The 13,309-nt window shown below is 31.5% G+C and overlaps 3 protein-coding genes and 1 long non-coding RNA gene across 4 annotated transcripts; 3 read left to right on the top strand and 1 right to left on the bottom strand.

The window, feature by feature from the left end:
• The first annotated feature begins 830 nt into the window (after positions 1–830).
• LOC104773644 lies at positions 831–2,134 on the top strand. Its single transcript, XM_010498291.2, has 5 exons — positions 831–1,042; positions 1,162–1,408; positions 1,484–1,595; positions 1,691–1,821; positions 1,940–2,134. The coding sequence occupies exons 1-5, from the start codon at positions 908–910 to the stop codon at positions 2,020–2,022; spliced, it is 708 nt and encodes a 235-aa protein (XP_010496593.1). The 5' UTR covers positions 831–907; the 3' UTR covers positions 2,023–2,134.
• A 647-nt stretch (positions 2,135–2,781) lies between these two features.
• LOC104773643 lies at positions 2,782–3,895 on the top strand. The gene is made up of 2 exons (XR_765154.1): positions 2,782–2,976; positions 3,059–3,895. It is a non-coding gene; the product is annotated as an uncharacterized LOC104773643 (long non-coding RNA).
• A 1,202-nt stretch (positions 3,896–5,097) lies between these two features.
• LOC104773646 lies at positions 5,098–6,821 on the top strand. The gene is made up of 3 exons (XM_010498293.1): positions 5,098–5,361; positions 5,436–5,978; positions 6,687–6,821. The coding sequence occupies exons 1-3, from the start codon at positions 5,098–5,100 to the stop codon at positions 6,819–6,821; spliced, it is 942 nt and encodes a 313-aa protein (XP_010496595.1).
• Positions 6,822–8,252: 1,431 nt separating this feature from the next.
• LOC104773642 lies at positions 8,253–9,543 on the bottom strand. The gene is made up of 5 exons (XM_010498290.2): positions 9,345–9,543; positions 8,979–9,225; positions 8,792–8,903; positions 8,566–8,696; positions 8,253–8,447 (listed from the first exon to the last, which is right to left on the bottom strand). Exons 1-5 carry the CDS (start codon positions 9,477–9,479, stop codon positions 8,365–8,367), a joined length of 708 nt encoding a protein of 235 aa, XP_010496592.1. The 5' UTR covers positions 9,480–9,543; the 3' UTR covers positions 8,253–8,364.
• Between the last annotated feature and the right edge of the window lie 3,766 nt (positions 9,544–13,309).

Here is a 13,309-nt window from a genome sequence, read left to right as displayed (position 1 = left end):
ATAATGAAAAGTAGCAAAAAAATAAGAAAAACATAAGAAAAATATAAACAAAACATAAGAAAAATATAAGTAAAACATAAGTTAAATATATATATATATATATATATGTATGTTGCAGTCATGTGCTTGATAAGTATGGAAGGTTATGACATAGATAAGACTTTTTGTGTTCGGTTTAAAACCGACGGTTTTTATGAATTGAGAATAAGAATATTTAATCTCGAATGAACAAATTCCTTTTGTCTAGTGTTTGCTTTATATTCCTAGTGCTTGTTTCTAATATTGAGCCAAACAAATTCCTGGTGCTCTGTTTTATTTGGGCTTTTTCTGTAAAAGTTATTTCAACCAATTAATTAACTAGTGAATTTAAAAAAAAAAAACAACGTATTCACTATTTTCCAAGACTTCATAGAAATTTGTTTTTGTAATTTGTTGTAAATTTTTATCATTGGTAATTAAGAGTATTTGAGAAATCTCAAAATCAATGGTTTACTGCTAAAGTTTTAAGCATGTGGACACCTCTATGGATTCTATAAATCAGTAAAAAGAAATAACTATGATAGATGAGATTTTAATTTTAGATTCTAAGATTTTACTTTTTTTTTTTTTTGGTTTGGTTAGAATTTTGATATTGCCAATTCAAATTTAACTCCTATTTTTTAGAGAATCTTTTATTATTAACTTTAGATAGTAAAAGGAAAATATATAAGTACAAGAAGATATTTTCAATATATTTTTTTTCACTAAGGCTTATATTATAAAGCATATTCCAATTTTCACTAAGGCTTATATTATAAAGCATATTCCAATTTTCACTTTGCCTATATAATCAGACATAACCATGGCCCTTGTTCTATATCTCCAACAAAAAAAGCTTATTCTATACACACCATAGCAATTTTGAGAAATGGTTTACTTCAACAGAGTGAAAGATCTTCATTCATGGAGATCTCATTGGAAAGTTTGTGTCAAAGTTCTTCGAAAGTTGAGAAAAATCGATGAAAATGATAACACAGTAGAACTGATTTTATGTGATGTTTTTGTAAGTCTTCAAACCAATATGGTTCATATTTCATATCAAATTCCTACATATTTGGCAAAAATTTATTTAACTCACTTATTTGTCTGAACTAATCCATATCTTTCTCTTTTTCTTTGTAGGGTGACAAAATTCAGGGAACGATTAAAAAGGATTTGATCGTCACTTTTTATGATAAAATCAATGAAAATACATGGATAATCCTATCAAATTTCACCGTCTGCTACAATGATTTACGTTTTAAGCTGGCGGACAATGAAACGGTCATTGATAATTCAGAAGAAGTGATCTCCAATAATCACTTCATTGATTATCAAAGTTTCGACGAGATTTTACAGGGACGGCATGTTTTCAGAAATCTTACGTGTGGTAACTGTAACTTACGTACATATTTTCTTTTCTGAATTTTTTTCTTTTCTTATTGTTAAATTGTTTTTATTATAGATGTGATGGGTCAAGTTGTGCATGTTGAACGTCTTATTCATGTTGTTGATCCAGATGCTGAGATTCCATATAAGAGGACAAGGCTCTTACGATTTTATTTAAGGAATTTAAAGTTGTTTTTCATTCTCAAACATTTTTCTAATAGTTGTCTACTTTTAGTTTGAGTAATATTTAGTTAACTAACATGGAAAACTACTCATTTTTTAGTGGACTCGAGATCGACTGTGTTGCATATAATAAACATGCTGATTACTTTGATGCCAATTGGTCGCTAGCTGGAGGTAATGATGCTACTATTGTTGTTTTGCGGTTTTGGCGTGCGAAGTACACACTAGGAGGTGAGAATTTTTTTTATGCCTTTTCCGAAATAATATAAGTTTACACATACTTTATTAGTTTAATTGTGAATTGTTATAACTATAATATATGTAACTATTTTTTGATTTTTTTCCTTAGGTCCGTCCGATAGTGGAGCTTTCAGTGGACCTGTGGTTTCAGTGGACCTGTGGTTTCTACAATTCATTTTAATCTTCCACTAGGTAACGACCCGCACGCACTATATGCGGGACAAATCGACTCAAATAAAATTATTACAAGTCAAATTATTATTTAGAATAAGTTGTCATAATAATAATTTTACACATTTTTTTATTCAAATTTACATTTAATTATTTTGTGTAAAAATATATTTCACTCGTGAAATGTGGAAAATAATGTTAATTATTATGATAATTGTGATAATGTTATTTATTTTTATGATTATTGTAATAATTAATTTTTAATATATACTCCCTTTGTTTCATTAAGAGTGTCATTTTAGAATTTTTATTTTTGTTTCTCAAAGAGTATCATTTTACATTTTCAATGCACTATTTTATATTTTCAATGCATTTTTTCATTAGATTTTCTAGTTTTACCTTTAATCTATGACTAAATTAACCCATTAAACATTTATTAAGTAAGGGCATATATGTATATTTTAATATTTTCTTAATTTGTGTGAAATATGTCAAAATAACACTGATTGTTAAACAGAGGAAGTACTTGAATAGTCATAAAAAATTATAAATCGGAGAATAAGTTTTGTATTTCAAAAAGTTAAATAGATGAATATGTTTTTTAATAGTTTATGAAATTTAATTTACTTTAAATAATTAAATATATTATGAAAATGATAATTAAATTATTAACTATATTTCCTGTTTTTAATAGTTGATGAAGTCTTTCATTTTAAAAACTAATAAAAAGAAACATTACCTTATATATTCTAATGACACATTTATGTAAATAATAATGAAATAAAATTTCCTTATATAGTTTAATGAAATATTTAATAAATCAAAAGACTTATTTTTGTAAATATGTTTATCTTGAGATGTTTAATTGCAATTGAATCTCCAAATCGTTCTGGCGACGACACATCAGCATTTTCAACAAAATACTTCTCTATTAATATATAGGGGATATCCTGAGGTTCAAGACTTCAAGATGCGGTACTACGAACCATTTTTAATTGAATCCATTTAGTTATAACAAACAATAATTCTTACCATTAAGTCAATGGATTTGATGCAGACTTGCTTACAAGAATAATTCTGATGATGATGGAAGTGATTAGAACTACTCAACTATTTCTGCTTATAGTAAATTGTTTATAATAAATTTGGTTATAATAAATTGTTTACTGTTGAACCCCGAGGGGCTAATGGTGGTTTGGTTTTATTTTATAAGGATGAAATAATTCTTTCTGTTCTATTTCATAATGACCGTATAATTGATACAAAAGCTGTTTTTGGTCATCAATTGGTATATTTATCTTTTGTTTATGGTGATCCGGTTCCTCAACATCGCGGAAAAGTGTGGGATAAATTAACGGATATTGGATCTTTTCGTATTGATCCTTGGTTTATTATTGGAGACTTTAATATGAATTAGTTGGAAACCATGAGAAGCAGGGTGGTGCCTTGCGGTCAGCTTCTTCCTTCAAACCTTTTATCTCAATGATTAAGGATTGTGGGATGCTTGAATTTCCATGTTATGTGGATCAATTATCCTGGCGAGGGAATCGGTGTAATAATCAAGTGATTCGCTGCCGACTTTATTGGGCTTTAGGTAATGAAGAATGGCATGCCCTCTATCCCAATTTGAAAGTAGAGCATTTGGAGATGATCGGTTCTGATCATAGTCCTATTTTAGCAACTTGTTTGACGGCGGTCCGGAGGAGACAGAGACAATTTCGGTTTGATAAGCGGTGGTTGGGTAATGAGGGCTTAGCTGGAGCGGTTGAGTCTGGATGGAATCGGACACGGAATTTTAGGATTCTGGGTTTTGTTGATAAAATAAGGAATTGTAGGAATTCGATTTCCTGGTGGAGGAAAAATAATGTCAGTACTGGCCCATCAGTTGTTTCTTCTTTGAAGACTGCTCTGCATGATGCGAAGATGGATGATTCGGTTTCACTGGAAGAAATTCGGGGAATTGAGAGGAAATTGAAAGAGGCATACCGTGATGAGGAGATTTATTGGCAACAAAAGAGCATAAAATTTTGGTTAGGGTTGGGGATGAAAATACTTCCTATTTTCACGCATCCACTAAACAAAGGTGGGTTCGGAATAGGATAATTGGTTTATTTGGTGCCAATAACGTTTGGGATGAATCAGCGTCGGGTATGGAACATATAGCTACAACATATTTCGAGGATCTGTTTAAGAAATCCGACGGTGGAGGTATTTCTGAGATGCTCCAAGCAATTGATCCGATTATTACGGCAGGTATGAACAGAGATCTTATCCGGGATATCTCGGAAAGGGAAGTCAGACAAGCTTGGTTGCTATGCATCCGGAGAAAACTCGAGGTCCTGATGGGATGACAGCTCTGTTTTTTCAAAGGTTCTGGTCTTCTCTCAAAGGGGATTTAGTGGTTTTAGTTAAAGAGTTTTTTCGTAATGGCAGCTTCGATCCGCTTTTAAATGAGACCAATATTTGTCTTATTCCTAAAGTGGATCAGCCTCAACAGATGGCGGAGTTTAGGCCTATAAGCCTATGTAATGTGAGCTATAAGATTATTTCAAAACTGTTGTGTTTCCGTCTGAAGCGCCTATTGCCTCGTTTGGTTTCATAAACACAATCAGCATATGTTTCTGGACGGTTAATTACTGATAATATTCTGGTGGCTCAGGAGATGTTCCACGGATTAAATACTAATAGTAGGTGTAACTCGGAATTTTTGGCATTTAAAACGGATATGAGTAAGGCATATGATCGGGTTGAGTGGGATTTTCTGGAGGCGGTTTTGGTCAAGTTAGGATTTGATAGGAGATGGATTTCGTGGAATATGTGGTGTGTATCGTCAGTGTCGTACCAAGTTCTTCTGAATGGTCAGCCCCGAGGTTTTATTAGACCTCAGAGGGGGGTTACGACAAGGGGACCCTCTGTCACCATATTTATTTATCCTATGCACAGAGGTCTTGATAGCTAATATTAAGAAGGCTGAAAGAGAGAAAAAAATTGACGGGTATTACCATCGCCCGTGGTAGTCCTACTGTTTCGCATTTGCTGTTTGCGGATGATAGCCTGTTTTTTTGCAAAGCAACTGCGCATGAATGTAGGACGGTAATGGATATAATCGGTAACTATGGCAGAGCTTCAGGTCAAGAGGTTAATCTGGCTAAATCATCCATTATGTTTGGCAAAAAGGTAACTCCGGATATTCGAACCCATTTGAAATCAGTTATTGGGATTTCTAAGGAGGGTGGTATGGGTTCTTACTTGGGTATTCCTGAGAATCTTCAAGGTTCGAAAACTAAGGTTTTTAGCTACATTAAGGATCGGCTGGATGATCGTGTTAATGGCTGGACTGCAAAGTGCTTGTCGAAGGGCGTAAGGAAATTATGATTAAATCAGTGGCTTTGGCATTACCTACCCATGTTATGTCGTGTTATAAACTACCTCAGGAACTAACATCTAAATTGACAAGTGCAATTTCCACTTTCTGGTGGAAATCCAATGATAAGGCCCGTGGTATGCATTGGGTTGCTTGGGATAAATTATGTAAAGATAAAGCTGAAGGGGGACTTAGTTTCCGAGCTCTGGAACAATTTAATGAGGCTATGTTGGCCAAACAGTTTTGGCGTTTAATTCACTATCCAACGTCTTTAATGGCTAGGGTGATTAAAAGTCGATATTTCAGGAACAAACATCCTCTTATGGCAAAAAAACCATATAATCCGTCATTTGCTTGGAGAAGTATTTATTCCATCAAGGGGTTGGTGGAGCAGGGAGCGAGATGGGCGGTAGGCTCTGGCAATTCCATTTCGGTTTGGCGTGATCCATGGATACCGGATATTTTCCCTAGACCGGCGAATGGTCGAGGGAGGTTGTGGCTTCCGAGTGTAATGGTTAATCATTTAATTAACCCGGAGACTAAGGATTGGCATCTACCTACTTTGGAGGAGTTTTTTGATCCGGGGGATATACAACTTATTCGTAGTTTGCCGGTCAGTAGAACTTATCAACCGGATAGATTAATATGGCATTTTACTAAATCTGGGAAATATTCCGTCAAATCAGGTTTTTGGTTAGCTCGGGAATTAAACATGGATGTAGAGTATGGGCCGACGTGTACGGCTTTGCGGGCCCAATCGTGGAAACTTGATGTACCCTCCAAGATCCAACACTTTTTTTGGTAGATTGGATCGGGTACTCTACCAGTGTTAGAACATCTCGCGCATCGGGGTGTTCGTTGTGATACCGTGTGTAAGAGATGCGATTCTGCAGTGGAAACTATAAACCATGCGTTCTTTTAGTGCCCTAGGTCTCGATGTATTTGGGAGTTGTCCCCTATTCGGATGGATCCAGGGGGTTTTCCATACACATCGACTTATGCGAATTTAGACTTCATTTTTTGGCGGGCGTCTTCGCAATCCGGGGTCTCGGATATAGGCATTCAACTACCTTGGATTATTTGGTCAATTTGGAAAGATAGGAATAAAGAAGGTTTTCCAGGGTATTGAGGTAGAACCTCTTGAGATTTTGAATCAAGCGGCTACTGATAAATTATTGTGGGAGGAGGCCAAGTCTTACTCAGTGAATTATCTGGATCCTCCGTCTTTTTCGGAGGACAGGGGTTCCACTCCCCGATGCCAAATTGATGGTTCTTGGAAAGGTACAGACCCCTTCCAGGGTCTGGGCTGGTGGTGTTGCAGTGGAGAGCTTACAACGCTCCTGTTGGGAGCACGGAGTCATCATCGGAGTATATCCCCTCTACATGCAGAACTACAAGCGCTGATCTGGGCTATGGAGTATTTACTTGTGGCTGGAGTCGATTGTCAGGCTTTTGAGACGGATAGTGTAGAGCTAATTGCAATGGTGCAGACGCCGGAAGACTGGCCGGCTTTTTCTAATCTGTTGGAGGATTTTTCTCTGCTTCGAAGTTCCTATCCCTCCTTCACCCTCACCAGGATTCCACGAGATGCCAACGTCAGAGCCGACTATCTAGCTCGATCTTCACGATATCTACCTTCAGAATCTACCTTTGTAAACTCGTATCCTCCTGTTTGGGCAACCAATCTTGGAGTTCTATTTTAATTATTATAGTTTGGTTGAAAAAAAAAATTACAAATAAAGTAAACATAGTATTGGGATAAATGAAACCAAACTGAAATAAAACTGAAAGACACTTAAAGTCCATGTCTCAAGAAATAGAAACTGAAGGAAAACAAGTTTTAGTTTATTGAATGTGTAGTCCTAATCACTTCCATCATCATAAGAATTCTGCTTATAAGCAGAAATAGTTGAGTAGTTCTAATCACTTCCATCATCATCAGAATTATTCTTGTAAGCAAGTCTGCATCAAATCCATTGACTTAATGGTAAGAATTATTGTTTGTTATAACTAAATGGATTCAATTAAAAATGGTTCGTAGTACCGCATCTTGAAGTCTTGAACCTCAGGATATCCCCTATATATTAATAGAGAAGTATTTTATTGAAAATGCTGATGTGTCGTCGCCAGAACGATTTGGAGATTTAATTGCAATTAAACATCTCAAGATAAACATATTTACAAAAATAAGTCTTTTGATTTATTAAATATTTCATTAAACTATATAAGGAAATTTTATTTCATTATTATTTACATAAATGTGTCATTAGAATATATAAGGTAATGTTTCTTTTTATTAGTTTTTAAAATGAAAGACTTTGTCAACTATTAAAAACAGAAAATATAGTTAATAATTTAATTATCATTTTCATAATATATTTAATTGTTTAAAGTAAATTACATTTCATAAACTATTAAAAAACATATTCATCTATTTAACTTTTTGAAATACAAAACTTATTCTCCGATTTATAATTTTTTTATGACTATTCAAGTACTTCTTCTGTTTCACAATAAGTGTTATTTTGACATATTTCACACAAATTAAGAAAATATTAAAATATACATATATGCCCTTATTTAATAAATGTTTAATGAGTTAATTTAGTCATAGATTAAAGGTAAAACTACAAAATCTAATGAAAAAGATGCATTGAAAATATAAAATAGTGCATTGAAAATGTAAAATGATTCTCTTTGAGAAACAAAAATAAAATTCTAAAATGACACTCTTAATGAAACAAAGGGAGTATATATTAAAAATTAATTATTACAATAATCATAAAAATAAATAACATTATCACAATTATCATAATAATTAACATTATTTTCCACATTTCACGAGTGAAATATATTTTTACACAAAATAATTAAATGTAAATTTGAATAAAAAAATGTGTAAAATTATTATTATGACAACTTATTCTAAATAATAATTTGACTTGTAATAATTTTATTTGAGTCGATTTGTCCCGCATATAGTGCGTGCGGGTCGTTACCTAGTGGAAGATTAAAATGAATTGTAGAAACCACAGGTCCACTGAAACCACAGGTCCACTGAAAGCTCCACTATCGGACGGACCTAAGGAAAAAAATCAAAAAATAGTTACATATATTATAGTTATAACAATTCACAATTAAACTAATAAAGTATGTGTAAACTTATATTATTTCGGAAAAGGCATAAAAAAAATTCTCACCTCCTAGTGTGTACTTCGCACGCCAAAACCGCAAAACAACAATAGTAGCATCATTACCTCCAGCTAGCGACCAATTGGCATCAAAGTAATCAGCATGTTTATTATATGCAACACAGTCGATCTCGAGTCCACTAAAAAATGAGTAGTTTTCCATGTTAGTTAACTAAATATTACTCAAACTAAAAGTAGACAACTATTAGAAAAATGTTTGAGAATGAAAAACAACTTTAAATTCCTTAAATAAAATCGTAAGAGCCTTGTCCTCTTATATGGAATCTCAGCATCTGGATCAACAACATGAATAAGACGTTCAACATGCACAACTTGACCCATCACATCTATAATAAAAACAATTTAACAATAAGAAAAGAAAAAAATTCAGAAAAGAAAATATGTACGTAAGTTACAGTTACCACACGTAAGATTTCTGAAAACATGCCGTCCCTGTAAAATCTCGTCGAAACTTTGATAATCAATGAAGTGATTATTGGAGATCACTTCTTCTGAATTATCAATGACCGTTTCATTGTCCGCCAGCTTAAAACGTAAATCATTGTAGCAGACGGTGAAATTTGATAGGATTATCCATGTATTTTCATTGATTTTATCATAAAAAGTGACGATCAAATCCTTTTTAATCGTTCCCTGAATTTTGTCACCCTACAAAGAAAAAGAGAAAGATATGGATTAGTTCAGACAAATAAGTGAGTTAAATAAATTTTTGCCAAATATGTAGGAATTTGATATGAAATATGAACCATATTGGTTTGAAGACTTACAAAAACATCACATAAAATCAGTTCTACTGTGTTATCATTTTCATCGATTTTTCTCAACTTTCGAAGAACTTTGACACAAACTTTCCAATGAGATCTCCATGAATGAAGATCTTTCACTCTGTTGAAGTGAACCATTTCTCAAAATTGCTATGGTGTGTATAGAATAAGCTTTTTTTGTTGGAGATATAGAACAAGGGCCATGGTTATGTCTGATTATATAGGCAAAATGAAAATTGGAATATGCTTTATAATATAAGCCTTAGTGAAAATTGGAATATGCTTTATAATATAAGCCTTAGTGAAAAAAAATATATTGAAAATATCTTCTTGTACTTATATATTTTCCTTTTACTATCTAAAGTTAATAATAAAAGATTCTCTAAAAAATAGGAGTTAAATTTGAATTGGCAATATCAAAATTCTAACCAAACCAAAACAAAAAAAAAGTAAAATCTTAGAATCTAAAATTAAAATCTCATCTATCATAGTTATTTCTTTTTACTGATTTATAGAATCCATAGAGGTGTCCACATGCTTAAAACTTTAGCAGTAAACCATTGATTTTGAGATTTCTCAAATACTCTTAATTACCAATGATAAAAATTTACAACAAATTACAAAAACAAATTTCTATGAAGTCTTGGAAAATAGTGAATACGTTTTAAAAAAAAAAAAATTCACTAGTTAATTAATTGGTTGAAATAACTTTTACAGAAAAAGCCCAAATAAAACAGAGCACCAGGAATTTGTTTGGCTCAATATTAGAAACAAGCACTAGGAATATAAAGCAAACACTAGACAAAAGGAATTTGTTCATTCGAAATTAAATATTTTTATTCTCAATTCATAAAAACCGTCGGTTTTAAACCGAACACAAAAAGTCTTATCTATGTCATCACCTTCCATACTTATCAAGCACATGACTGCAACATACATGTATATATATATATATATATATATATTCATATTTAACTTAGGTTTTGCTTATATTTTTCTTATGTTTTGCTTATATTTTTTTTATGTTTTTCTTATTTTTTTTGCTACTTTTCATTATTCAAATAACTATAACATTAGAATTGTAGTCACATTAAATTAGTTCAATAACTATAATATAAATGTACTGAATTAATAAAATATTACTTTCATTTTAACTGTCATTTTATGACTTAAGTTTGATTTCATAATCGTCATTTCAGATTTTTAATACATGTTTGAAAAAATTCATATTCTATCCTAAATGCTTTTATGTCTTGACCAATTAAAAAAGTAGGTAATATATTAAAAATGGTAAAATATAAAAAAAAACAAATTCTTAATTCGTGTGAGAAAACTTAAAAAACAAGTAACTTTAAACGGAGAAAAAATTATTTAATTTAAATTGAAAAATGAAATATAAAAAGAACAAGAAGTTTAGTTTTGATTTTGGCTCTAATTCACAATACAATAACAGCCTAAGTTTAGTTTTGTAATATGTCACATGATAGTAAAGTTAANAAAAAAAAAAAAATTCACTAGTTAATTAATTGGTTGAAATAACTTTTACAGAAAAAGCCCAAATAAAACAGAGCACCAGGAATTTGTTTGGCTCAATATTAGAAACAAGCACTAGGAATATAAAGCAAACACTAGACAAAAGGAATTTGTTCATTCGAGATTAAATATTTTTATTCTCAATTCATAAAAACCGTCGGTTTTAAACCGAACACAAAAAGTCTTATCTATGTCATCACCTTCCATACTTATCAAGCACATGACTGCAACATACATGTATATATATATATATATATATATATTCATATTTAACTTAGGTTTTGCTTATATTTTTCTTATGTTTTGCTTATATTTTTTTTATGTTTTTCTTATTTTTTTTGCTACTTTTCATTATTCAAATAACTATAACATTAGAATTGTAGTCACATTAAATTAGTTCAATAACTATAATATAAATGTACTGAATTAATAAAATATTACTTTCATTTTAACTGTCATTTTATGACTTAAGTTTGATTTCATAATCGTCATTTCAGATTTTTAATACATGTTTGAAAAAATTCATATTCTATCCTAAATGCTTTTATGTCTTGACCAATTAAAAAAGTAGGTAATATATTAAAAATGGTAAAATATAAAAAAAAACAAATTCTTAATTCGTGTGAGAAAACTTAAAAAACAAGTAACTTTAAACGGAGAAAAAATTATTTAATTTAAATTGAAAAATGAAATATAAAAAGAACAAGAAGTTTAGTTTTGATTTTGGCTCTAATTCACAATACAATAACAGCCTAAGTTTAGTTTTGTAATATGTCACATGATAGTAAAGTTAAACTTCTAACAACATTACTATGTCATCACATTCCATACTTATGTCATCACCTTCCATACTTATCAAGCACATGACTGCAACATACATATATATATATATATACATCTTCCCTTAATTATTTAGTTGTACTCATAAGAGTTAATCAAATCTCATATATATACCAAAATTAAAAATACAACATAAGTCTGGATTCTACCCTAGTGTACTCAGATAAAATTTTGTCATCTATTTTTTTTTAATAGTATACAATAACATGTATTCAATTAAATAGTTAACCATTACATTTTTTTTGGTAAAACACTGGGAGATTAGCCTCCCAGCATGATTATTATTAAAAAGAAAAGAAAAACTACACCCTAACTCGGCGTAGACAAGAAACACCAGTTACATCATCGTTTAAGATCGAAGCAGCAACAGTAGGAACTGAAGAAAAAGAGTGAAATCCTAAAAGTAAAGAAAACGCATAGGGCATGGCACAGACGTTGAGGAAACAAATTCGATCACGACATAGATTAATTGGTACCTCGACAGCCCCTTGAGTTAACCATTACATTTGATACACCGTTTAATAGATTAATTGATGCTCCACATTTAAGTGGAATCTTTGTGAGTTGTATTTGTAGGTAAAAGAGAAAGATATATTAGTTAGGAAGATGTCTTTTTTTAAGAGTGTTTGTAAGAGATAAAAATATGTTTTGCTCACTCGGATAACAAGAAAATTATGGATCTAATGTTAACGTTTATGTAGTTGATGTGAAGCTGCTTGAAAAAAGGCTAAGAGTAATATAAAAAAATTCTACATTAACAAGAAGTAATATTTATCATGAAAGCCAAAGACAAACATATTACGAATAAATAACTTGAGACGTGCATAGAGAATATTTGCAAACACAACATTGTACTAGCCTGACTGGTTTTGCCATCGTTTAACCTTGTCTTCAATGTGAACCTTGTTTTAAGGATTTTGTTTTTGTGGACATCTATACACTCTCAATTTCTGAAAGACTTGCCATTTGGATTTCCTGGAGATCACTTGTAGAATGACGTGTTTTTGCTTCTTCATCACTTGAACCATTGTGGGTCTCCTACTGGCTATTGAGCTCTATATTTAATATTTATACAGTTTTCTGCCAACTTTGCAACCGTTTTAATGCTCTTCATTGTTTCTTTTTTGTTTGTACCAATGCTTTCGTCTAGTTCCTCCCAGAACTTCCCATTTTAATTAACTTTAGGCGTAACCACATCGCCAAATTTGATACCTCTTCTCTGAAAGTTTTATCAACAAATTTTTCTCTCCCTGATCACTCCAAATGCATAAACGTCCACTTAATGTTTATTTTTCAAATTACTATGAACACACAGATTCAACGTGGATGTATTTACCTGCAACAAAGAGACTTCTTATACTTTTTCTCCTTGAAATAAGTTACACAATAATCAAAAAAAAAAGTGAAATTATTAGACCAGTTTGACACAAATTTACAGGAAAATAACTAGAATAACTCTCAATCGGATTGGAAAACTAGATTAACCCAACATTTTTGTATAATGACCAAACACCCTTGTTTTGATTTTTTTATTAATCATAAAAAATTTAAAAAATAGAAAAAGGAAATAGGGCAAAAAAAAACAAAATCAATCG

Source organism: Camelina sativa, unplaced genomic scaffold (assembly GCF_000633955.1).
Source record: "Camelina sativa cultivar DH55 unplaced genomic scaffold, Cs unpScaffold00603, whole genome shotgun sequence".
Classification (NCBI taxonomy): Eukaryota; Viridiplantae; Streptophyta; class Magnoliopsida; order Brassicales; family Brassicaceae; genus Camelina; species Camelina sativa.
Note: the sequence above shows the minus strand (reverse complement) of the source record. Positions and strands in the feature narration are given on the sequence as shown.